The 27,054-nt window shown below is 35.7% G+C and overlaps 1 protein-coding gene across 2 annotated transcripts in view; it reads right to left on the bottom strand.

Moving 5' to 3' along the window:
• The window catches only part of NHLRC2 (NHL repeat containing 2), a 57,231-nt gene that overhangs the window by 18,851 nt on the left and 11,326 nt on the right, over positions 1-27,054 (bottom strand). For both annotated transcript variants that reach the window (XM_053668384.1, XM_037132906.2), the window contains 3 exons: positions 20,467-20,922; positions 16,905-17,026; positions 10,290-10,419 (listed from right to left, as the gene is read on the bottom strand). In XM_053668384.1, the coding sequence (XP_053524359.1) occupies positions 10,290-10,419; positions 16,905-17,026; positions 20,467-20,922 (708 nt within the window). The remainder of the gene's footprint in view (positions 1-10,289; positions 10,420-16,904; positions 17,027-20,466; positions 20,923-27,054) is intronic.

Genomic DNA, 27,054 nt, shown 5'->3' with positions numbered 1-27,054 from the left:
TGTAAAAATAAATAGTAAATATTATGTATGTATTTGGTTCATACAAAAATACCAATTTTTTGAGAAATTTAAGAAAAGACAGCAATATATTTATAAATCATCTGATAGAAAAAATAAAAATATTTCAATGTTTTAACTGGTTTTTGAAAATTTTCTATTTCCTTTATCAAAAATATACTTCTTTAGACTTATAAATTTACCTGTAAATTCACAGAAATCCAAAGTATTAGTAATAGTAATATGTCCCTACATCTGTGGGCACATTGTTTGTAAACATTTTTTTATTTTATGTGATAAAATAAATGGGTTGACATATACTTTCCAAAGAAGCTGGCACTCAAATACCTAGCACTAACCACCTCGGTGATATACTTAGTAACAGGTTCTTTGAACAATTTCTCATGAACAAACTGCCTCTTTTCACAGATTAAGAGCCGTGTCTTCCTACCGCAGCGTCAGCTTTCAGACTGAGACGCACACCACGACTGCTCTCGAAGTAGCAGCCGCGCAACCTGCTAGGAAACTTGTTCTAAAAGGTACAGATGACATGCGAAAAAGCTAAGAGTACAACATATTACTAGTATATTGTAATACAGTAATATCACTCACTTTATGAAAATTAAGAAATGTTCACTAAAATTAAATAATTAAAATGAATAATAGTTGTAAAAATTAATTTACCACCTCTTACAATGTGACGAGGCTCTATGTTTCAAATTAACTTTATTGTTAAAATATTTAAGTATTTTAATTTTATGTATTCTGGGGTTACTTTAATGTATCAGACATTTTAACTACTATAACTTGTTCAGGGATATACTCCCAGAAATGATCTTGGCAAGGTTATTTTGTTTATACTTCCTTTAATTCAAGCAGTTTGTATTTAAAAGGAAGTCTTCTTCCTTAACTTGCATTACTTTCAAGTGCCTTTCAGTTTAACAACAAAAAAAGGATGACAACGGTTCTCAATCTGTGGTCGCTAGTGCCAAGCATTTTACAGAGGTTACCATTTATTGTATTTTCGGACCATAAGATGCACCCAGGTTTTAGAGGAAAATGGGAACAAAATTTTTGAAGCAAAGAAAGTGGTAAAATATAACATAATATTTCACTATGTAAATGTGTGAACAACTCAATAGCAGCATTAACCACCATCGTTCGTCCCAAACTGGGGAGGGGGGCATGCATCTTATCCTCCAAAAATACTCTGCGTTTTCTTGAAGGTTTTCACATGCTTTTCTCTCTGTGTTCTTAATTGCTATCCTATAAAATATAAAGGAAGACAGTTTATTTCAATTTAATTTTTCAGAGTCAAGTATTTTTATAAACATAAACTGTATTAAAAGTAACAATGACATCCGTATATTCTGGGGATTCAGTCTTTGTTTAGTTATTTTAAAACTAAATCAGAGATTTTCTAAATTATTTTATTTTGCTCCTTCCATGGAATGATAAAGTGGGAAGGTGACTGACTATAAGCCAAAAGAGAGCCCTCACCGGAAACTGCTGTCACCTTGACCTTGGACTTCTAGACTTCAAAACTGTGAGGAAACAAATTTCCTCACATTTATTGTTTAAGCAACCCAGTCTGTGGTATTTTGTCATGGCCACTTGAGCTTAGACATTCCCTTGAGAACAGAAATGAGACGAGGATGTCTGCTATTAATGCTGACTTAGCCTCATACAAAGGTCCTACTATGTACATCAAGAAAAGTGTAATTAGACATAAAACTATAATTATTACATGATAACAGGCTTTTAAAGCCACTACCTTGCCAAAAAAGAGCATCAGGCTCTCCAAACAGGCCGGTCTAGGGCAACTGGGGTCTACTGTGGGAGGACAAGAGTGTCACTGTCGTGGTCTCGGTGTGCTTACTTCCTTCAAAAGCTCAAGGAATGAGAAGAAGTGCCCAGACTGTGTCAGGTCAGGATTCGGGTGTTTGCGATTCTACATACCAAGTGGTGGTGGAAGTGAAAGGATAACCGTCTGAATATTTCCTATGTTTAAGGTACTGAGATAATACACACTTTACATGAGGTATTTCCTTTAGTAATTTAGTATTTCCTTCCAACCTTAGGACATCTAGTATCATCTCCATTTGATTTTATTTTTTAAGTGAAATTGAAAGAAGTCAATCATTGAAATTCACATAGCTAAACCTTGAATAGTAATGCATTAGTAAGTCTGACTACAGATGATCAGTGTTCTCGTCAGAAAGAAGGAACACAGAGGCGAGCCTTTGTTCCTCTGGCCAGTTCTTGCTTGACCTGTTCTCTTCTCCCGCCCTTCTGCCCCTGCCCCATGGATTTAGCTCTGGCTTCCAGTATCCAACTGCACTATCATGTGTGATCAGAAACAGCGACCTGATCGCTGTTAATAAACCAAGGCTTTCTACTCCAGGTTCACTCCTTATGCCCTTCTCTCCGTATAGCTCCTGGCTGACTAATCTTTTACAAGTAGTTTTTCCAGTCCCTTGTATTTCCATTTTTGGTTTGGTTCAGGCTTATCAACATCTTTTTGTGCATTTTATGAGACTCCATTATTACCACAAGCAATGATAACAAACATTTATATATGAAACATCATGTGTGCCAAGCACTGTTCTAAGTCCTTTCCATATATCTTCGTAATTCCCACAATAAGCCTTTGATACAGGTACTGTTAGTATCTTCAATTTAGACGAGACAAAAAAACAGAGGCATAGAAAGTCTAAGTGACTAGTCCAGAGTCACAAAACTACTAAGACGTGGAACTAATCAGCCCCTGCGCAGTGTGGACCCGGAGCCCTAGCCACCGTGCTGGCCCATCTTTGAGGAAGTGTTCACTCGCCTGATCATTTCACTGAGGGCTGGAGATTTGTTCTTAGAAATAGAATGAGAGTTTAAAAAAAGAAAGCTAGTCTGGCATTTATAATGTCTATCAAACTAAAGAGTAGTACTAATAATTTATACTGTTCATCCTGGATTTTAACATCTAAAGTACAAAGTTGTTGAGAATGGGTATTAGTTTCGTTCCTTGTACATGAGTGGACAATCATGAACATTTCAATTTTAAATTAAGAGTATACTTACTATCACTGACTTTCAACAGTCACAAGTTAAAAATAAAAAAGGACCTTGCCAAAAGCTAAAAAGGTTTGGGGAGTATTTTTAAAGGTAGAACCCTCATAATGATTGTACCAATAAGAATTAATAAAGTTTCAGAAACAAGAATAAAATCAGCAAATGAAATATAAAAATGAAAAAATGACCTGCAATCTAGCTTTTAAATATTCTGTATTATTTTAAGCAACTCTGATCAAAATAGTTGGGGGGCTACTGACTGGAACCCTCAAAAGCCTCTGGGACATCATCCATCAGTATAAACAGTTTTTCTCCACAGTCTCTAAACCTCTGAAGCAAAGCCTTAAGCCACTAGGAAAAAGCAGCAAAGCCGTCCCCCCCGCCTGCACCACCCAGGACACAGGAAAAGGCCAACTTGAGAAGTGTTAGAAGGAGAAAAATCCCTCTGCCTCTGGGGGTGGGGCAGAGAACTGTCTTTAGCCAAAGACTCCACACTGACACCAAGCAGAGGTTCCCCAGTGCTGGGGGAAAAGGAGGAAACTCTTCAAAACCACTCACAGATTCAAGGCAGACTTGAGCTGCCAAAGAGAGAAGGAACAGGAACAAGGAAAAATAAACTCCCCACCTCCTTTCACAAAACCCAGGGGCGCAGGGCCTTCCGGAGACAGAGGCTGATCAGAACAACTGACAACACTCCCTTAGTGCGCATGCAACCTCCTACAGAATGACCAGCAGCGGCAGGCAGTTTACCCCTCATGGAGCTGCAAGGGTGGGGAGTGGGGGGAAGGAGGAAGAGGGGCAGAGAGAGAACCACTCTGGGGCTCTCCAAGGCGGAGTGCTGACCCCGAGAAAAGGCTCCCATGCTCAGGCCATTCCAGCGCACAGCAGGACGACTTCAACAGCTCTGGTGCTGGTGCTCAGCCAGAGCTCAGAGCAACGCAGTGGGACCCAACCCAGCCCAGCTTCTCACTGCACTGACAGACCTCCCATAAAACCTGCTGACAAATTCCTTCAATAGTCTCACTGGTTGACTAGACACAACTGAGGAAACAATGACCATAAAGATGAACCAATAAAAATGATCCACACTAAAACACAAAGAGGAAAAAAAGGGTAAAATAAGAATTTTTTCCCAGATAGTAAAGGACACCAAACAATGAACTCAAGAATTCTAAGCAGAATAATTCTGAAACATCAATCAAACTGCTGAAAACCAAAGAGAAAATCTTGAAGGCAGCCAGAAAAAAAAAATCCAACACATTTTATATACACAGGAACTAGGAAAATAAATCAGAACTTTTACTTAATATGATGTAAGCTATAAGACAATGGAATAACATCTTTAAAGCATCAAGGAAAAAAAGAGAGTCAATCCAGACATATGTGGGGTAAATATATCTCCCCAAATGAAGGCTGAATACCTCTCCTGACCCCCCTCTCTTCCCCCAAAAGGCCAAGAGAAATCAGTGCCAGCAGCCATCTGCTACCAGAAATGTTAAAGGAAGTTTTTCAGGCAGAAATGCTATCATTCAAGGACACTTGGGACAAAAAAAGACAAACCTCTGCCACTTTGGAAAGCACTTTGGCAGTTTCTTATAAAATTACACATTTATCATATGACCCAGCAATTTCATTCCTAAGCTTTTTCCCAATAGAAATAAATACTTATATTCACTTATAAAAGCCTGTACATGTGCTTACAGAGACTTTAATAATAATTGCCATAAACTAGAGGCACCCAAGATGTTTGTCGACTGATAAACTACTAGAAAATGCTACTAGACAATAAAAAAGAACCAACTACGGACTCATGCAGCAACAGGACTGAATCTCAAAAGTGTTCTGCTAAACAGCACATGCCAGACATGACAGACCACACTGGGAACAAGCAATGCATTGTTGTCGGTGGCCGGGGAGGGTGTTGGATGGGAGGGAGAGCAAAGGGTCAGGAGAGAAGTTTGGGGTGATGGAAATATTTCACATCTTGATGGCAGTAATGGTTATAAGACTGAATAGTTTGTCAAAATTCATATAACTTATACCTAACAAGGGTGAATATTATTTTATAAATTATACCTCATTAACTGACTAAAAGACATCTTTTAAAAAACTTATAAACACCAAGTCAATATGGTAAGAATTTTCTCTCCAATTTTAGACACAAAAAAATACAACTGCTTTTAATTAAATAAAAATACATCAGTCACACTGTATAAAAGTTATTCCTCAAAAATTCTGTATCATCTGATTTTTAGAGGAAGAAGTTTTTATGGTATTTTACAGCATATTAATGGAACCCTGCGAAACATCATCTAAGCACATAAGTACCAACACTGCGGACTGGAAGACTAGCATATGAAACGGTTAAGTTTCAATCATAAAAGGTTGTATAAGAACAGCTGAACATCTGTGTAGGGGAAACACTGATTAAAAGGCCAGCAAAGGTTAATGGGATTCAGGCACATTACCCTTTCTACAAGTGATTCTAAATCAGGTAAAGTCTACTTAAAGAATAGTGGGGGTTTTGAAATTTATGAAACAAAATCTCAGGTTATTGTCTGGCATGAGTAGAGTCATGCATTTTACAGAGAGGGGAAGAGGGGGAGGATTTATGTTTCTCTCCCTCTCTCCTTCCTTTTAGATAAATTATTAAAGAAAGAAACACAGCAGAGTTTCTGCTGAAAAAAATGGATTTACTGTAGTTGGTAATTACTTTCAGTGCATTATGTAGTTCTCACCATATTTTGATTGATAACCAAAAATCAACAAAGATGCAATAATCACTTTTGTAAAAATCACTTTATTTTTATGCTTTTATCATTGGAATGACATAATTAGGTTGAATATCCAGACACTATTTAAAATACATACACAAACACACTTACACATTACATGTATGTTTCAAATAATCTGAGGTATTTCAAGTCCCTTTGTTTAGTAACTGGGTCTTTTAGGGTATATATTTAACTATGTATTAGTGTTTGCTAATTTTTGTTCTCTTTAATCTATTTTGCTTCTTTGTAAGGTTTAATTTTAATTAAATATGCATATAAATGGTTACATGTTATGAAGTTTAAATAATTACTAAACATCCATATGTACACCACTTATCTCAAGAAAGAAAACATTTGTGCATCTCTCTGACTCACCAGAAGGAACCACTAGTCTAAATTTTTTCCCCACTTTCTTATTCTTTTAGTTTTACTATATCTGGATTGATCTCTCAATATATAACTAGTCTTGCTTGCTAGTAAGCTTTCCATAAAGGAAATCATGCTGTAGGTCCCTTCTGGAACTTGCTTTCATAAGTCAGTGGATTCCTTCTGCTACTTGTCCATGCTGCTAGGTATAGCTATGGTTCATTATATGCACTGTAGGACAGCCTAATGTACGGACCTATCACGATACCTAATCCATGTTTTCATGTTTTACTCCTCTAATGCCACTCTTAAATTCCTAACTATGGTAGAATTTCAGAAACATTTTGTTAAATTCTTAAAACATTAAAAAACGTTAGTTACAAAAAGTTTTTCTCAGCCATAATCCCCTTCAAATTAGGTTTAACCCCAAACGTTCAAACCAGTTATACAGTTATGCAACTGAAATTTGTAATGAACCAGTCCAACATGAATGCAAAAAGGAAGTTTTTTCTATGAAAACGAAGTCAAATACTTTGGAAAGACTAAAGAAATGTAGCTAAATCAAACTTTTATTAGGGGTTGTCCTACATCAAAGATTGGCTATAAATTGTACATTTCTAGTTCTTAAACATTTTTAGTTTTATGATTCTGATTTAATAGATTTTCCCCCTAACGCATCAATTATCATAGCCAATCACTTGAGTAAGGGATTCTACTGTATTTATTTAGTTTTACTTTTTTAAATCATCACCCAAGGACATGCTTATGGATTTTAGTAAGAGGGAAAAGGAAGGAGGGAGGGAGGGAGAGAAAGCGAAACACTGAGGTGAGAAAGAAACAATGACTGGTTGGTTCTCATTTGTGCCCCAACCAGAGACCAAACCCACAGCCTGGGCATGTGCCCTGACTGGGAACCGAACCTGCGACCTTTCGGTCTCCAGGATGATGCTCCAACCAACTGAGCCACATTGGCCAGGGCTATCTACTTCTACTTTTATTACACAAAGGATTCAGTTAACTGAGAAAGAAATAAACCCTAATAAGATAAATGCATTAAACATTAGTAAGAGCATTGAAGCAATAGGTAAATAAGGTAGAAAACAGAGATGAAGTTACACTAATATTAAAAACTGAATGTCATGTTTCCATTACCCGTCGCTAAAGATAAACTGGTCTCAGTTTCCTAGCCTTCAATATGACAACGCAAACACAATCATTTATGACATTCAAATTTTCGAGGAGCTTAAAAACAAAACTTGACAGGAAAAGTTCTATCTATAATACTGAGATCAGAAAAAAAATTCTCTGGTCAGTAATCAGAGAGGTTATTTATAAGGCGATAACTGAAACCAGCAGCAAATCTTATAGTAAAATCAGGAACAAGTCCCATAGGGCTGTGTTTTGATGAAATACATAATATGAAACACATACACAAACATATAAATGATTGTGACTTTATGTGTTGATATATTCTTCAATGAATAACAAGTTGCTAAAATGTAGTTTAGTAAAAACAATTGTAAGGAGAGCAAATATTCTGATCTAATTTCCTCGTACTCTGACAATACATTAATTGAGGATTAGATTTTAAAGTAATTTAAATTAGTAGCTCTTAAAAATGTTTTTGGGTAGCATACTGTTTTGAAACTAGGATGAGAACCCGATCAATTCCTCCAAATCTGAAAAAGAATTTCTGGGAAGTTTAAGGAACTTATAAAGCCTAACCATCAAGGGTATACACTCCTGGGCTAGAGAAGTCATTGTGATTTAAGTCCTTCAGACAGTGCTTGGAAAACTTTTTCTGAGCCAACATTTTGAAAGGTGTAGAGCTTAAGTGCATTCAAGATTACTCGTCCTCTTGCCGAGTACCTCAAGTGAAGCTATTTTAAGCTTTAAGTTAAAGAAGAGCCACATGCTTATAATGAATGATCTGTTAAGCTAAGGAAGGCAGGACTCATTTCCTTTACTGAAAACTGAGCTGAATAATGACCAAGCCTCAGATAGCATGTCATGCTCCAGCTGGAAGCTGAGGGACTACTTGTCAATAGAGCCAAGATTTTCCTTGGAAAGCAATTTGGGTGCATTCTCAATACAAGACAAACAACCAGAAATTTCATGCTATAAAGTATGATTGAAAAACTTTTAGCCTAGAAAAATAAGCATTCCTTGGCCATTAAATAAACCCAACTTAGAAAAGCATCCAGTAAAGTACATCCTATTTACTAACAATGTAAATTCTGATATACGTGACAAGCTGCATTACGGGTCTCAATTCTTTACCACTGTGTAGTAATATTAATACCCACACCTTTGACCTGGCCTCACTGTAGGCAAGGTGCTTATCCCTGCTCCATCACTCTGAGCTTTGTTATGTGACTTGCTTTAATAATGGTAGGTAAGCAGATATGACATAGCAAAGGCTTAGCACGTGCAGCTGGGCTTACTCTCTTATGCTCCTGCCTTCTGCCAAAAGAATACGCTCAGGAAGCTGCTACTGGTCCGAGGAGGAGAAACGAGTGGAGCAGATGTGCACCAGGAAATACCTGGAAACCAAGCCCAGGCTCTGCCTGGATCAGCTCGACCCCAAGCACATATGTGAGTGAGAAATAAAGGTTTAGGTTTGTATGAATTTTGGGGTGATTTCTTATGAGGCATTACTGCAGCAGTTACTGACAGATGCAGTCAATACAGGCAGTAAGTTGCAAAATGTAAAAATTAGTACGTAAATTCTATATGGACCTGTGGCTATAGATCACTGAGGGCTCACACACTAAGGGCAGACATTCTTTTTTCCTTGGCGAAGGTAACAGCACACCAAAGTAACAATTCTCATCCACTTTGACTATTTTACTGATAGGAATGCTTCACATTATTTTTCCATCTATAAGATTTATGTTGCTATAGCTCAGCAGCAGGGAGGCAGGAGTGATAAGTCCTAGTGGGGATGAGTATTTTTAACACTGAAATTACTTAGAATTGCTGGTGTTTGGCGACAAAAAGAAGACTGAGTGGTAGTTAGTTTTACCACTGCTTCAGACCGTCTAGATGTGATCTATTCCCTGACTGACTGCACCTGGGACCGACTCTAACCTCGTCTTCCCAGCCCCTTCCCACTACGATTATTAAAACACAGAACTCCAGAAATGGAAATCTAATACGAAAATCATGCAAAATTACCTAAGTTATATATATTAAGTACAGGTAGTACCGAAAATTTATTCAGTTATTTTATGAATATTAATTACAATGAAAAAACCAAGGTCTTTGAATTATAAGCAAATTGGCTTCATAATAGAAAATTATCTCAAATGTAAAGCCCTTCCACTAAACTGATGCTTATTTACTCTATAAATATATTAAGACCATAGAAACCATTTAGTTCCAAATTCCATTTTCTGTGTATCTTACTAACTTTATTCATTACTCTGGCTTTAGACATGTAGATAACCATCTCAATATCACTAAGGCCAGTGAAAAATTGAGTACTTATGCCCCTGGGTCACCTTATAGTCAATTAATGTAGATAATAAAGATTGTAAAGATAACATCAATCTTATTTATTATTAGCATCTACAAAATTCAGTAGGGTAAAGTGTTATTTTTTTAATTATTCAAAAGAAGTTATTATGTTAACAATCTAAAAAAAAGCAACTAATTTTTTTAACTTTTCAAACTAAAATAAAAAGAGCATTGTTAACTGGTATAGTTCATGAATAATCTTTTGAACTTCTGAAACTATAATAGTCCTAACTTAAGAATATTCAGAACTATATTAATTGGAAACTGTGGCTAAGATGAGATGCTTTAACATTAATTTAGAGTAATATATACTCATCATGTGTATAAAATGTATTTAGTATTACATATACATAATAATATATACTGTAGTTTGTTTGCATTACTGCTGGCTTTACTTTTACACAGTTAACAAATCCCAAGCCACAGGCATAAAGGTATAAAATTACCAGCAACAGAAGTAATTCAAATGAACAGACCCAGAGTAAGATTTTTTTTAAAGTAAGATTTTTAAAATCTTACCTTTATTAAGCAAAGTTTATTTACATTTTATATTAAAAGTTTACATACCTGATGATCCCCAAACTATATCCCACGGGGAACTAATGGGTTGCTCCTGTCCTCCAGCTCCACCTTCTTTATCTGTACCTTGAATCCCAATGCCAGCTACGGTGCTCACCATCTCCGATTCCAGGTCAATCTGCAGAAATTGATACATACTTTATGCAGTACATGCTCCTTCTTATTTTATTTTCGTATGCGAAGATTTTCAGTAGAATATATAGCAAGTATTTGCAATACAAATATCCTTTCTTTTAAAAAAAGCTTTAAAAAAGGTAAGTGTAGGGTGATCTTATTATTCAAAAGCACAAGACTCAGTCCTTTTCATTCCTTACCCATCCGTTCCCCAATCTCCCTCCCTCATGTTTCTGCTGGAACTGGTGTTGATCTTATCTTAACTACGAAATGTTTTAAAGGTTAAGTTTACTTGGGGCTCCCGTATACTGCTGGTGGACAGAGTGATAGTTGCATAAAATATGTGGTAAAGCAAGTGAAGTGTTGAGAACAGGTGGTGTGTGTATGGATCTGTGCTGGGAAATTCTTTTAACTTTTTGAGTTTAAAATTTTTCATGGTAAAATGTTGGGGGAAGCATTTCAGGAGGCGAAACGAGAGCCATTTCCCCAGTAGAATACACTAGTTTTCCCCTTATGTGTTAAAGGCAAGACAGTGCAGTGGAGCCAGGACCGCCTGCGTTCAAATCCCAAATCCTGGGCTCACTGGCTGTGGGATCTTAAGAAAGTTACATAATGATCTGTGCCTCACCTTCCCGTAAAGGAATGAAAATCAGCACTATGTGGATGAATGGATGGATGATACCTCGATCAGTAATAAAGCTCTGTATGTGCCCATTACTACCAAGCATAACTGAAATACATTTGCAAAGGAAATATAAATGACCAGAGGTCATTCTTACATCTTCTTTTGAAAAATATCTGTTCAAATCTTTGACCCATTTTTTATTGGGTTGTCTTCTCATTTTTTAATTGTAGGGACCTTTATATTTCATAGATACTAATCTTTTCAAAGGTATGTTTTGTGAAATTTTTTATTATTTTTGGCAGCCAGTGGCTTGTTTTTTCACTTTTTAACAGCAATTTTAATGAGAAATTTAAATTTTAATAAATTAGAATTTATCTTTATTTTTTCTTTTATGGTTGTGTTTGTGTACTGTCTTCGGAAACCTCTGACCACCTGCAAGTCATAAAGATACTATTTTTGTCTAAAAGCTTTAAGATTTCAGTGTTTAAATTTAGGTGTGTGATGCACCTTGAATTTGTATACTGTGTGTGAGGTAGAGGTTATGTTTCTTTTTCCCCCCCATATGGGTACCCAGTTGTTCAAGCACAGTTTGCTAAAATGACTTTCCTTTCCCCCTTGGCTGATTTGATGCTTTTTGGAAAATCAAATGACTTTGTTATTTGGTATGGCATTTCTTCTAGGTATTTCATTTTTTTCTTTATTGATCTATATATTCTTAAGTAACACAGTCTTGATTAGTATAACATTATAGTAAATCTTGACATCAAATACTGTAAGTCTTTAAACTCTGTTTTTTATCAAGATTAACTTAGATGTAATAAATCCTTGACTCTGAATTTTCATGTAAATTTTGGAACCCACTTGCCATTATCCATAAAAAGACCTGATGGAGTTCTGACTGGGGCTGCACTGAGTCTAAAGATCAGTTTGGAGAGAGCTGACATCTTACTATTGAACCTTCCAACCCAATACTGAATTAATTTTTCTTAGCAATCTTTATAGTTTGAATTACACAAATCTTGTATGTTATTTAATTAAATCTAAACTTACTGTAAATATTTTGTTTTTGTTGCTACTATAACTAGAATTTAAATTTTTAATTTCCAATTGACTATTAGTAGTTTATAAAAACAGTTGATCTTCTTATATTGATTTGCATTGTGCAACCTTCCTAAATTCTCGTATTAGTTCAAGTAGCTTTTCAATAGATTTCTTACAATTTTCTACATATATGACATGCCACTGACAAATAAAGACTGTTCTTCCTTGGCAGCCTGCATACCTTTCCCTCCTCCGTTGTCTTATTACAACGGCTAGTACTGCCAGTACAGTGCTTAGTAAATGTGGGGAGAGTGGGGATCCTCACCTTGTTCCCAGTCTTAGAGGGAAAGCATTCAATGTTCCGCATTAAATGTAGCTGTAGTTGTAGATACCCTTTTATCATATTCACAATGTCCATTTCCTTGAGGAGTCTAATTTTTATCATGAATAGGTATTAAATGTTTTAAATTTTCTGACTACATATGGTAATCATAGTTATTATCTCTGATTCCTTTACAACGGTGAATTACATTGATTTATTTCAGCAATATCCTCTAGCATTATTTTTAGTGGCCTCTCTAAAATCTCTTGAAATTATAAAGAATATTATTAATGTAATATCTATATTTTTACTGAACTTGAATCTGCAAAAATGCAATAGGCAGCTAGGAATAGGCTGGAAATAATCTTCTATTTTTTATTGTAATTGTTCAAGTAGTTTATTATTTATTTTTTTATTTTCTTTGAGATAACCTTGATTTTTAAAATGTATCATAGAAATTGATGTAATAATCAAAGAATTCCTCTAGCAAAAAGCCCCAGGTCCAGGTGATGTTCCTGGAGCATTCTACTGAATGTTCTGAAACATTAATTACTATGTTAAACAAAATTTTCCAAAAGTTAAAAAAAAGAAAAAAGAAAGAAAACTAACTAGCTCATTTGATTAGGTGTGATCTTGATTCCAAAACCAGGTTACAGTAGTTCAAGAAATTATAAAGCCATTTAATTAACAAACATAAATTTTTAAATACTATATATAATTTTGGATAATCAATTCTAACTTGACTTTTAAAAAATGTATCATTAGGTAAGCTTTATCCTAGAAATAAAATGATGGTTTCACATACAAAGCTCTATTAGTATAGTTCATCACATGAACATAATGAGGTAAAAAAATTTACACAACTACTTCAACAAATGTAGAAAATTCATTTTATAAAATTATACAAGAGAATAATTCTTAGTAACTAGAAATATAAAGTTTCTTTGCTTCATGAATATTTTCCCCAAAGCTATAGGAAATATTAAACACTGCAGAAAATGCACACACACTCCCTTTATGATTATGAGCATGGCAGAACACCCACTGTCATTGCTAATACTTAAAAAGCAACAAAGATTCTATCCAGCAATACAATAAAACAAGAAGTATATAAATAAGAAGGGAAAATATAAACCTGCCATTTGTTTCTTGCAGAAATGGATAAGCTGATCCTTAAATCCACAGGGAATTATAAGAGACCCAGAATAGCCAAACAATGTTGAAAAAGAAAACTGTGGGAAGACATGCTTAAATGATTTCAAAACTTACTAAAAGTTGTAGCAATCAGAGCAGTGTGGTAGAGATCAAGGGACTAGACTTGAGAGTCCAGAAACAAAACCATGGATGTATGACTAATTGATTTTCTGCAAATCTGCCATGATTATTCAATGGAGAAAAAGTAGTCTCTTCAAAAAATGGTTCTGGGAGAACTGGATATCCACATGCAAACAAATGAACTGGATCCAAACCTCACACCACATACAATTAACCCAAAATGTATCAAAGATCTAACTGTAAGAGTCAGAACTATAAAACTCTTAGGAAAAAACCTGAGTAAATTTCTGTGAACATGAATTTGGCAATGGATTTTACATGTGACCCAAAAGCATAAGCAATGAAAGAAAAAAAAAAACAATTGGGGAATCACCAAAATTTAAACTTTTTGTGCATCAAAAGCATGATTAAGGAAGTAACAAGGCAAACCTTGAATGTGAAAAGTATTTGACAATTATATATTTGATAAGAGATTTGTAGCTAGAATATATAAAGAACTCTTACAATCCAGTAATAAAAACCACAACCAACCCAATTTAAAACTTGGCAAAGAATCTGAATAGACACTTCTCAAAGGAAGGCATGCAAGTGGACCGTAACAAGAGGAGAAGATGCCTGACATCACTGCTCATTGGGAAACATATATCAAAGCACAAGAAACCACTTCTTCATACCTAGCAGGATGGCTAGAATTTAAAAAATGGAAAATTTACAGGTAATGGTGAAGAAATGAGATTGGAACCCATCTATATTGTGGGGAGAAATGTAAAATTGTGCAACCACTGTGGAAGACAGTTTAGCAGTTTCTCAAAAAGTTAAAATATAAAATATAAAACATATGACTCAACAATCTGAGTACTTAAGTACCGACCCAAGAAAAATAAAGTATGTCCACACAAATCTTGCACATGAACTATTCATAATAGTCAAAAACTGGAAACACCCTAAATGTTCTTCACCTGGTGAAGAAACAAACATGATGAAGTATATCCATACAATGGAATGCTAGTCAGCAATGTGAAGGAATAAACTATAGATGAACCTCAAAAACATTATGTAGAATGAAAGAAGACAGACACAAAAGACCATATATCGTATGACTCCATTTATATGAAATGTTCAAGAGACTTTTTGTTTCTTTAAGATTACTGCCATAGGTGGGAATGGGGATTAACTGTAATGGGTGTGACTGGGGGAGTAACTGTAATGGGTTCTTACTGGGAGGATGAAAATGTTCTAAAGATGATTTATGGTTATGATCACACAACTTGTTAAATTTACTAAAAATTCTTGACTTCTATACTTGAAATTTAATGTTATGTAAAATATAGGATTTGTTGGAAAAAGTAAGTACACAAAGCACATGTTTTACACGGTCATATACAAATAAAAAGTTGAATCACACATATCAGATGTGTTTATGCAGAAAAAGGAATGAGGAAGAAGAGGAATTTATAAGTTAATAAATATATTATTCTAAACAAGAGGGAGGTCAACATGGAACAACATGAGCCATAAAGTAAGCTTGGGCTTAAAAAGTAAAATACAATGAATATTTTAAAAAGAGAGGAAGAAATAATAATTTCATTTCACTTCCAATTTTTCCAGAAACCGAACTAAGTCACATACTATAAAAATAACTTCAGGTAACCTAAACTTGTGATTATGCTAGTTAAAAAGTATTTGAAATGCTGTCAGTACTTCAAACTCCGGTAAGGTCCAAAGCAAGAGAAATAACGTACAAGTGAAAAAGGACAAGTCCTCCCTCAGTGTCATAGGTAACATTTACTACTTCCAAACCCTGGGAGAAATCTATGAGGCAATGATCAATTAAAGAAGTATACAACCCCCAAAAGATCATCATAAATACTGACCTTTAAGGACTTAATAAGAACAGAAAACCACTTTTTCCCAAAGCGTATACCATGAAATCATCAGCCCTATGAAAAGTTCTGCCTAAAACCCGATCCGTGGTCAGTTAAGTGTAGAACTAGTGCTGCGCACATATCCCCAGACCAATGTGTTCACCACACAGTATTATTAGCATACTGAAGTCTCCAAGAAGACAGTCTCCGAGATTTTCAAAAAACTAAATGTCTTTTAACTAATAAATCCAAAAGAATCTTTTCATGTAACAGCTTTCATCTTAAAAATTATATACACTTTGGAATGCTTCATTAAAAAGATGTTCATTGCTCAGAAATTCATTCGACAAGTATCTACTGAACACCCACTCTGGGCCAGGCCAGGTGCTAGGTGCTACAGCGTTCAAAGGTCAGGAAAACAGCTTTGGGCCCTCATGGAGATTTACAGAACAGTGAGTGTTACCTATACAATACATGATAACATTGTTAAATGGGCAAAAATGTCAATACAGAAACAGCAAGAAAAGCAAGGAAGTATCTGAAACAATATATTTAAGTCAAATGGATTAGATAAACTTACTTATTTTCAAAAAGGACACTTAAAGACCACTGGATTGCAGTCAAAATGTTCATCACAAAGGAATATTTAAATAACTACATACTTCTATAATGGATATGATGCAGTCCTATCATTCATGTGACTAATATGTAAAAAATAAGTTAAAAAAGGACTGCAGAAGATTCTCTAGGAACATAAGATTCTACCATTTGCTTAAAAAAGGATTGTCTAGAGTCAGACTTTTAACTATAAGTTTATTTGCCCATGAGTCCAAAATTTCTGAAAAGAAAAATTTTAATAATGGTTGGTTACCTGTGGGGAGCTAGAATAAATGATCAGGTCATTTTTTTAACCTTTATTCACCTTTAAATGATCAGGAACTTAATTCTAATTGATAAGTATTTGCAGGCAAAGCAAAAGAACTGAAGGAAGGCAGGGAGTGATATTTTTTCTAGGTTTCAGAAAATTTAACTAAAAAGGACAAATCACCATTTTATAAATAGTGGTTGGGGAAAAAAATCACAAAATGAGGAGCTTTTGGGTGATTAGGCACATTTGTATGAAAACAAGAACCAAAAAAAGGGACTTGAGTGAGGAGTTTATTCTCTGAGGCCACTACAGGCTGGCACACAGTAAAACAAGATAACTAAGAATCAACTAAAACCAGTACCTCTGGAAACAGCTGAATAAGGCTGATCTGAGGTATGTGAGCATCACCTTCTCACATTAAATATTAATGTAGCAACAAGTATCGGTTTTTCTGATTAGAAGTATTAGAGCTTTATTTAAAATGAAAAATTACCTTTCTTATAAGGTGGTTTTCCGTATCTGCCACATATATGATATTGTTCATTATGGCTACGCCCTGTGGTGAATTAAAAGTTGACTCTGAAAATATTCCATCTTTTCTTCCAGGATTGGGTCCTAAAAGATAAACCACAAGACAAAATTTTTCCACTTAATAAAGCCCCCCAAATAAACTCTGCATTTAAAGCTGGGATTTCTACATAAATAACGTGACGTTCTACGTGAACACTGAAATGCTCCGGAGACACCCGTCTCCCCGAGAGCAACGATGCTGCTGCAGACATGGCTGCCTGGTATCGACTACCAGCGCCCTCAACCATCCAACACGCATCAGGAGAAAATGCTCTCGGAAGCATCTTACTACCTGTTACCTATACCAGAGAGAATGAAATACAATTTCAGTCTGTTAGCATTGAAGTGAATGATATTTACCAATTTGGGGAGACATGCTCAGTGGATAATGCCATCGCCCTTGAACAACATGGGTTTGAACTGTGTGGGTCCGTGTGTACATGGATCTTTTCATTTACTTTAAAGATCTAGTTGGCTTTACTGAATGATTCATGAATCAGGCAGCATTCCCATATAATAAATAGAAAGGAGCTCCCTACGTAAATGTTTTTCAATAAATACTCTGTCTTTTCCTTATGATTTCCTTAGTAACATATTTCTCTACTTTACTTTGTTGTAAGAACACCATATATAACACATAATATACAAAACGTGTTCACTGATTGTTTATGCTATCAGTGAGGCTTCTGGTTGGGAAGTCAAAAGTTACATGTGAGTGTTCTTACAGATGGTTGCCACCCCAAACCTCATTGTAGAAGGGTCAACTGTACAATGAAAATTAACTTTCTTAATAGAAAAATACACATACCCATAAAATGTCACAAATAATTCAAGGGGTTCCTAGACCCTCAAGTCCACTCAAGCATTTAATAGTGCATGAACCCTAGGTTAGGAATCCTTCATTCACGACTTCACTTTGCCACAAATACCATCTCATAAACACTGTGCAAGCCAGAGTGATTCTGGTCTAATGGCCTATTTTTCAGCCTTTGCAATACACATGGAGTTTCAACGGCAGAGAGTACACAGCATAATGAAATACAACTGTTATTTCTGTGACCAGATGACAAGCCACTCAAAGCCTCTAGGTCAACATTTCCCAACTCTGCTTTGCATAACTCCAGTCAGCAAGATGTTAGGAAGAGGTAGTACAGTGTACTGGATAGGAACATGTAAATTCAAAGCCTAGCGGACGTGGTTTAAATCCCAGCTCTGCCTCTTCCAGGCTGATGACCTGGGCACATTCTTTGTGTCTCAGCTTGTCTTCTGTAAAATGGAATTAGTAACATTCCTAACTCATAGCACTGGAAGGACTAAGTAAATTAACACAGGTAAAATGCTCGGAGTAATGCCAGACATATAGATATTACTAATATTACCAATATTATTACTAGTATCCATAGTTTTACTATTGTTGTTAATAATAATACTATTATTGTTGGTGGTGAGAGTTCCCTGATGGGAACAAAGGGACAGAACTGTGGTCACTTGAAGTTCGAAGACACTGTGTGCTGCTGTCCATGAAGTACATTAGCAGAGTGAAAGACACAAGAAGTGCGGCAAAAGCACCACCAACAAAAATCTGTTCAATCACATCGACCAATGTTTCCTGAATATAGCTGACCACAGAGCTCTCTCTAAAAAATTCTAGAGTAACTATGTATTTATTACAAGATAAGAGCATTCCTAGAAATATATTTGAGAAAGCTAGTTTGTTGCTACTTGTCTGTTTAACAGAAAAGAGTATTTGCCCTGGCTGGTGTGGTTCAGTTGGTTGGAGCATCATCCTGGAGACCGAAAGGTCACGGGTTCTATCCCTGGCCAGGGCACATGCCTAGGTTGTGGGTTAGGTCGCTGTTGGGGCATATATGTAACCAACTGATGTTTCTCTCCCTCCCTTCCTTTCTCTCTAAAACCAATAATCATGTTGTCAGGTAAGAGAAAATATAGTGTCTGACTCACAAAATAACAGAAATTATCTTTCCATTTAAAAAAATTCACATACACTATTTTGAAAATTATAGAATCTATTAAAAACTCTTATAACCATTTAAGTTCAACCTGTTACAACAGACCCTTTTTTAGTAACAGTTCTCCTGACTGCATGTCATAAACCACAATACTAAGTTGCTAAACAAAATAAACAACGCAAAGGACTCTAACAAAAGCAATGACCAAGAAACAGAACATTCAAGAGCTAAGGGGGTAACCTGGGGCACGAAGGGTAACGCCACCTGCAGGACAGGAAGGGTAACGCCACCTGCAGGACAGCCGAGATCAGTCACTTTTCTCTGTAGTGTGTTGTGCATAGTAAATTAAGAATTATTAAGATTTTATTAATTATGCAGATGTAAGTAAGAGCCCTTTTCGTATCTACGACCAGGGAGATGTGGAACAAAATGGTCTATGCTTGAATGACACTTATATCTTTGCTACACTCAAAGGGAAATGATCCAGAAGCATGCTTACATTTTATGGAAGGAAAGAAAAGGAAAATTACATACAAATGCTAGGTTATTTATTTTATAATCTAAGCCTGAAGTTCCTAGGGTACTGTCCCAGTCTTAAAAAGATAGAAATATGGCTATATTTTGGTGTAAAGTTAAATACAATACTTCCATTTAAAGTGTCCAAAATTCAAAATGTACATAGAGTATAGAGTACATACGCAAATAATGTTCAGCACTGTTTTATTATAACGTTGATAATACTCTGTAGGAACTTAATTTAATTCTTCTTTATATCAATTAGCTCCTGAAGAATTTGTTTTGTTCTATGTCATTTCATGTGAAGTTGCAGAATCTACTGATGATGTTAAATGAGGACTTACTGTAATACTTTCGTAAGATACAGTATGATAGTTTTTTAAAAACAAAATATACAGATATACTTTGAAAGTACTGATTTAAAGATTTCATTCTTTTGACATGAATAGGGCTTTACAGTGATCCCTCACCTATTGCGGGAGTTACCTTCCAGAGACCCCCGTGATAGGTGAAAATCCACAAAGTAGCAGTGTTATACTTATTGTTTATATATATTTTAAGGCTTTATAAACCCTCCCCACACTCCTATAACCCTTTCCCACTCTCTTATTAACCTTTCACACATTCTTATAAACACTTCATATGCTCTTAAACACTTTCTACACTCTTAAACCTACATAATTTTAACAACATATAAAATTCTATGTGGGTACTCACCAGTGAAATATACAGTCGTCCCTCGCTATACTGTGGTTCACTTACTGCGGCTTCACTGAATAAAACCCGTGACACAATATAGCGAGGGATGACTGTATAGGTATCTTTGTTTTCCGAGGGAGATTAATTCAGATACCGCACATTAATTAACAACATAATTTCATGAAGTTAAGAGTCAATGTATACTGCCCTTCTAGAATTGTTGTTTACAAATTTCAATTTTAATGCATTTCCTTGACTGTTTTATTACAATTACATATCATAACTAGAAACAAACTTTACCTCCAATGCTGTACTGAATTTGTCCATTCTTCCAGACGACCAAAATTCTGTGATGTCCAGTGTCTGCTATCACCAACCTCTTCGAGACGTGGTCTACTGTTACTTTGCCAGGAAACAGCAGTGGTGAAGGTGGCAAAGTATCTTTATAGAGCTTTATTCCAACTTTATTATCTGTGATCTGTCCCCTGTCTTTGTAGTACTTTAAAGCTATTGAAGTATACAGAAATAATTTATCTTTGTGTCCCTCCCCAATCAGAGAAAACAACATGTTTCCACGGGGTCCAAGTATGACCAGAGTGGGCCAGCAGGACACCTCCAATTCTTGCCACAGGCTGGCATCCGCGTCATTGACCACGGGGTGGGTGATGTCATACCGAAGAACAGCACTCCTGATGTTGTCCAGGACTTTTTCATTTGGAAACTTAGCTGAGTGAACACCAACAATCAGAAGACCATCTAAATGAAAGAAATCATAAGTTAAGTATTATGAAGTATGAAAGTCTGAATAGCATCATCCACATATTGTATTGGGTCATTAATATAAACAGTCCAGAGAGAAAAACAAGAAAAAAGAACTAAATTAGTGTCTCCAACACATGTATAGAAATTAATATTTAAATCTCATGACAACCTTAGTAACGACATAAAAACATCTAATCAAAGTCATGTGGCTATTTCAGAGTTAAAACCCTTTGTGTCCTTATTCTAGACAAAGCTTTAAAAAACACAATACTTTTATATGAAGATGTTGAAGTTTTGTTAACTTCTCTGCCAACTGTTGTAAGCCTCTTTGAAACTCCAAAGCAGAAAAGATGCTTTTTGTTGGTGTTTACTGTCACGTTACCCTGAATTTTTTTGACCTATGTTATAGGATAACAATGATACAAGCAAGATATTTCCGTAATGTAAGGTCTTTAATTTATTTAAAATTCCTATTATTTTTAGTACAAACCTTACTGTAGTATAAACCTTAAAATCCTTATTATGTAAGGTTTGTTATAGTTGCTATCTACAACAAACCTTATTGTAGATAGCAGAACTGCTAAAAACTAATGACAATATATTTCTTTATTTAATCAATACAGTATGTGAGGAAGATAGTATGGGGGGGAAGAAGTGTTAAACTGAATTCAGAGAAAAAAAATCAGTACTGACTACTAAGGTAGTACCAATGGCTCTGTAAATTACAATTTCCAACACACCCATCAAAGCTACACAAACTGTAATGAAAATAAATAAAAACCACACAAACTGGGATGTGTCATTCCCTGACAGCTCATCCTTCCACTTACAACTATTAACTCCAAACCAAACTGCACACACATACACATACCTCATCTAAGGACTGAAAGAAGTGAACAAAAGCATGCAGACTGTTAGAAATTTGGAAAAGCAAACCACATGAGAGTGTTTCCAGTTTTATTTTGTTTGCTTCCCTTTTCATGGCTTCAAACTGAGGTTCTGATGCAATACATGTGGCTAAAACTCCAACAGACACCCCCACTACCTTTCCGACCCAAAGCACCAGGGGGAGGATGGGAGAGACCCTGAGGGCAAGACAGCTGGAGGCGGGACCTCCCTGTTTCAGAGCACGACTACTCACAAGTCTCGGCTTAACTCCTAAACCACACACGTGTGAGACAAACCCCCAAAGTACAGCAAATGCTTGGAGAACGAGAATGGAATCACTAGGTTGATGGAAGGAGGGAGATGACGAAAGACGACAAAACCCCTGCACAGTGTGAACTAACAGGTGTGAATTTCTAACGCAAACCTGTCAATGTGTTCCCCAGAGGTGCAGACAAAACCCAGAGCTTCCATATCATAACATTTCAAGGTCCAGGATACAAAGCAAAATTACCGGACACTCAAAAAACAAGGTAATGTTACCTACTGTGAAAGAAAAAAGTACAACAGACAGATACACCAAAATGAGGCACATTACTTCAGATAGTACATGAAATCTTTGAAGGAGCTGTAACTATACTCCATAAGGTAAACAAACATACTCTTGAAATGAAAAGATAAAATATAAAGAGAAACAGGAACAGTAAAAAAAAGAACTAACTACATAAAAACTTCAGAACTGAAAACACCATATTTGAAATAAATTCACTGGATGGACTCAATGGCGAAAAGGAGACGCCAGAGGAAAGAGCCAAGGAACCTCCAGAGAGCTCCGCGGCCCCTGCCCGCACCTCGGGGGCGGCTGCAGGCCTGGAAGAGCCACACCTGCAAATCCCTTTGCATCCTGCGTGGCCAAAAAAGAGGCTCCATAGCCGAGGCTCGTAAATCGGTGTTATTACCAGTAATATCACAAAATATAAACTATGCTGTCTGTATTTCCCTTACGGCAGTGTAACAATTATATTCATTTTCTGTCTCATAATATTGCCCTGTCCCGCCTCTTGCAATACAGTCTATTATTCTCTGTCACTAAGGAAGAACTGTGGATTGATAAAGAAAACAATAAAAACAATTCAGCTATTACCCTTAGAAAAGTAAAGCCAGCTCAACAGAAACCATCTAATCTAAAGAACACAAAGAAAGAAAATTAAAGGAAAAAAAAGAACAGAATCTCAGGGACCTGTGGAATAGGGATCAGCTCCCAGATTTCTAATGTGTGTAATTGGGGTCTGTAAGGAGTGGGGACAGAGATTGGGGTAGAAAAATAATTGAATAATGCCAAAACTCCCAAAATTTGGTTAAAGATGTACATTTACATCAATGGATAGATCATCCAGACCAAAAAAAAAAAAAATCAATGAGAAAATGGTGGCCTTAAATAACACATTAGACAGATACACCTAACATACGTATGTACAAAACTCCCATTCAGAAGCAACAGAACACATTATTCTCAAGAGCACATGGGACGTTCTCTAGAGTAAACCATAAATTGGGACGCAAAATAATTTTCAATAAATTTAAGAATGAAATCATATCAAGTATCTTTTCCAACCACAACAGTAAGAAACTAAAAGTCAACTACAAGAAGAAACTGGGGAAATCATAAATATGTGAAGATTAAACATGCTACAGAACAATTATTCAATCAATGGAAAAATCAAAGAAATAATACATAAAGACAAATGAAAATGAGAATATGGCTTATCAAAATCTATAGAATATAGTGCTATGAGGGGAGTTTACAGCAATCCAGGCCTACCTCAAGAAACAAGAAAAACCTAAATAACTTAACTCCACATATAAACAAGAAAAAGAGCAAACAAACCCCAGAGTCAGGAAAAGAAAGGAAATAAAAGATAATAAAAATCAGAGCTGAGCCCTGGCTGGTGTAGCTCAGTGGATTGAGTGCGGGCCTGTGAACCAAACAACTGTGGTTCGATTCCCAGTCAGGGCATATGCCTGGGTTGCAGGCCAGTTCCCAGCAGGGGATGCACAAGAGGCAACCACACATTGATATTTCTCTCCCTCTCTCCTTCCCTTCCCCTCTAAAGATAAATAAATAAAAATTTTAAAAAATCAGAGCTGAAACAACTGAAATATAGACAATACAAAAGATCAATGAAAGCAAGAGCTGGTTCTCTGAAAAGATAAAACCAACAAACTTTTAGCTACTCACTGAGAAAAAAGAAAGAAGGCTCAAATTATTAAAATTAGAAATGAAAAAAGAGAAGTTACAATGGATACCACAGAAATACAAGAATCATAAGAAACTAACAAAAACAGCTATATGCTAACAAATTAGAAAATTTAAGAGGAAATGGACAAATTATTAGAATCATACTGAATTTGACTAAATCATGAACAAACAAAAAATCTGACTAGAACTTAAACTAGTAAGGTCGAAACAGCAATCAAAAACTCTGAAAAAACAAAAGCCCAGGACCAGACGGCTTTACTAGTGAATTCTAACAATATTCAAAGATTTTATACCCATCCTTTTCAAACTCCTCCAAAAAACTGAAGAGAAGGGGAATGCTTCCCAATTTATTTTACAAGGCCAGCATTACAGTATCAAAGCCAGACAAGGAGAACACATAAAGAAAAAAATTATAGGCCAATATCTCTCTGATGAACATAGATGTAAAAATTCTTACTGAAATATTAACACTAGCAAACTGAATACAACAAGACATGAAAAGGATCATACGCCACAATCAAATGGGATTCATACGAGAGCTTCGAGGATGGGTCAACATCTGCAAATCAATGTGATCACCACATTAACAAATTAAAGGATAAAAAATCATAGGATCATCTCAATAGATGCAGAAAAAGGATCTGATTAAGATTCAACACACATTTATTTTAAAAACTCTCAATGAAATGGGTAGAGAAGAAAACTATCTCAACATGGTAAAGGCCACATATGATAAACCCACAGTTAATATCAAACAAAACAGTGCAAAACTGAAAGCTTTTCTGAAGATCAGGAGCAATACAAGGATGGCCACTCTCATCACTATTAATTTAACACAGTATTGAAGTCCTAGCTAGAGCAATCAGCAAAGAAACAAAAGGCATTCAAATTGGAAAGGAAGACATAAAGCTGTCACTATTTGCAGATGATATAACTTTATATATAGAAACCCTAAAGACTCCACCAAAAATTATTAGAAATAATAAACAAATATAGTAAAGTTGCAGGATATTGGGTTGGCCAAAGAGGTTTTTTTTCCCCATAAAATAGAACACAATTTTCATTTCACCAATAACTTCACTGACTTGGATATTCTGATTATGTCGGCTATCTCCCGCATGTTAGAACACTGATTGTTCTCAATGTCTGGATTTTATCACTATCAATTTTAACTTGTCTACTTGACTGTGAAGCATCATCCAGCAAGAAATACCCAGCACGAAACTTCACAACCACTTTTGATCCATTGGATCACTCACAGTGCCTTCTCCATACACTGCACAAATCTTTGTGTTTCAATTGCCTTTTACCTTTCCTGAAATAATAAGTAAAAAGTATAATATGCCAAAAATATTGCATATTTTCTTCCATCTTCAATATTAGAGTGGCTACATGGAAATTCACCAATTTTGGTAAGTCTTTTTAAATGCATGCTGATATGACAGCTGTCACAATACAATCTGACAAATTTTTTTCAAATGAAGTTAAACACAACTAAGAACTACTAGAGCCATCTTACAGAAAAAAACCAAATGAACTTTTTGGCCAACCCAATAAAAAATCTGTTTACAAAAATTGCTGCATTTCTATACACTAACAACAAAAAAACCTGAAATTTTTAAAAATCCCATTTATGATTACAACAAAACAAGTAACTAGGAATAAATTAACTGAGGAAGTAAGAGATGTGTACACTGAAAACTGTAAGACATTGATGAAAGAGACTGAAGAAATGGAAGGATAATCTATCCTCCCAAACTGGAAGAAACATCATTGTTAAAATGGCCATATTACCTAAGCAATCTGTACATGTTATGCAATCCCTATTAATAGCCTGATGATGTTTTTCACAGATATAGAACAAAAATATTCTAAAATTTGTATGGAACTACAAAAGGCCCTAAATAGCCAAAGCAACCCTGAGAAAAAAGAACAGAGCTGGAGGCATCACACTTACTGATTTCAAACTATACTACAAAGGTATAGTAATCAAAACCATATGGTTCTAGCAGAAAAACAGACATGTAGAGTAATGGAATAGAACAGAGTCCAGAAATAAACCCACACATATATGGTCAATTCATTTATGACAAAGAAGCCAAGAATTTATAATGAGGAAAGGACAGTCTCTTCAATAAATGGTGTTGGATTTGAACTGCACCATTTATTAGTGTCCATGCAAAAGAATGCAACTGGACACTATTTTACATTACACACAAAAAATAACCCAAACACTTGAACATAAAACCTGAAACCATACAACTCCTTGAAAAAAAACACAGGCAGTAAGCTACCTGGCATCAGTCTTGGTGATAATTTGGGGGGTGGGGGGATGGGATTTGACACCAAAAGCAAAGGCAATAAAGGCAAAAATAAATAAGACTACATCAAACTCAAAAGCTTCTTTCCGCATAGTAAAGAAAACTACCAATACAATGAAAAGGCAACCTACCAAATGGGAAGAGCTATTTTCAAATCATGCATCCTATAAGGAGTTAATATCCAAAATATATAAAGAACTCATCAATCTCAACAACAAAAGAAAAATCAAATAACCTGATTAAAAAATGGGCAGAGAACCTGAATGGACATATTCCCAAAGACATACAGATGGCCAATAGGCACATGAAAAGCTATTCAACAAACCTACTTATCAGGGAAATGCAAATCAAAACCACAGGAAGGTATCACCTCATACCTCTTAGAATGGCTGTTACCAAAACACAAGGAACGGCAGTGTTAGAGAGGATGTGGAGAAAAGGGAACCCTTGTACGCTGTTGGTGGAAATGTAAATTAGTACGGGCACTATGGAAAACAGTATGGAGAGTCCTCAAAATTTTAAGACCAGAACTACCATATGATCCAGCTATTCCATTTCTGGATATTTATCAGAGGAATACAAAAACACCAATTCATATAGATATATGCACCCCAGTGTTTATAGCAGCATTATTTACAACAGACAAGAAATCCAAACAAC

This window comes from Artibeus jamaicensis, unplaced genomic scaffold, assembly GCF_021234435.1.
Source record: "Artibeus jamaicensis isolate MK-2021 breed Jamaican fruit bat unplaced genomic scaffold, CSHL_Jam_final contig_490, whole genome shotgun sequence".
NCBI classification, from domain to species: Eukaryota; Metazoa; Chordata; class Mammalia; order Chiroptera; family Phyllostomidae; genus Artibeus; species Artibeus jamaicensis.
This window is presented reverse-complemented; position numbering and strand designations above follow the sequence as displayed.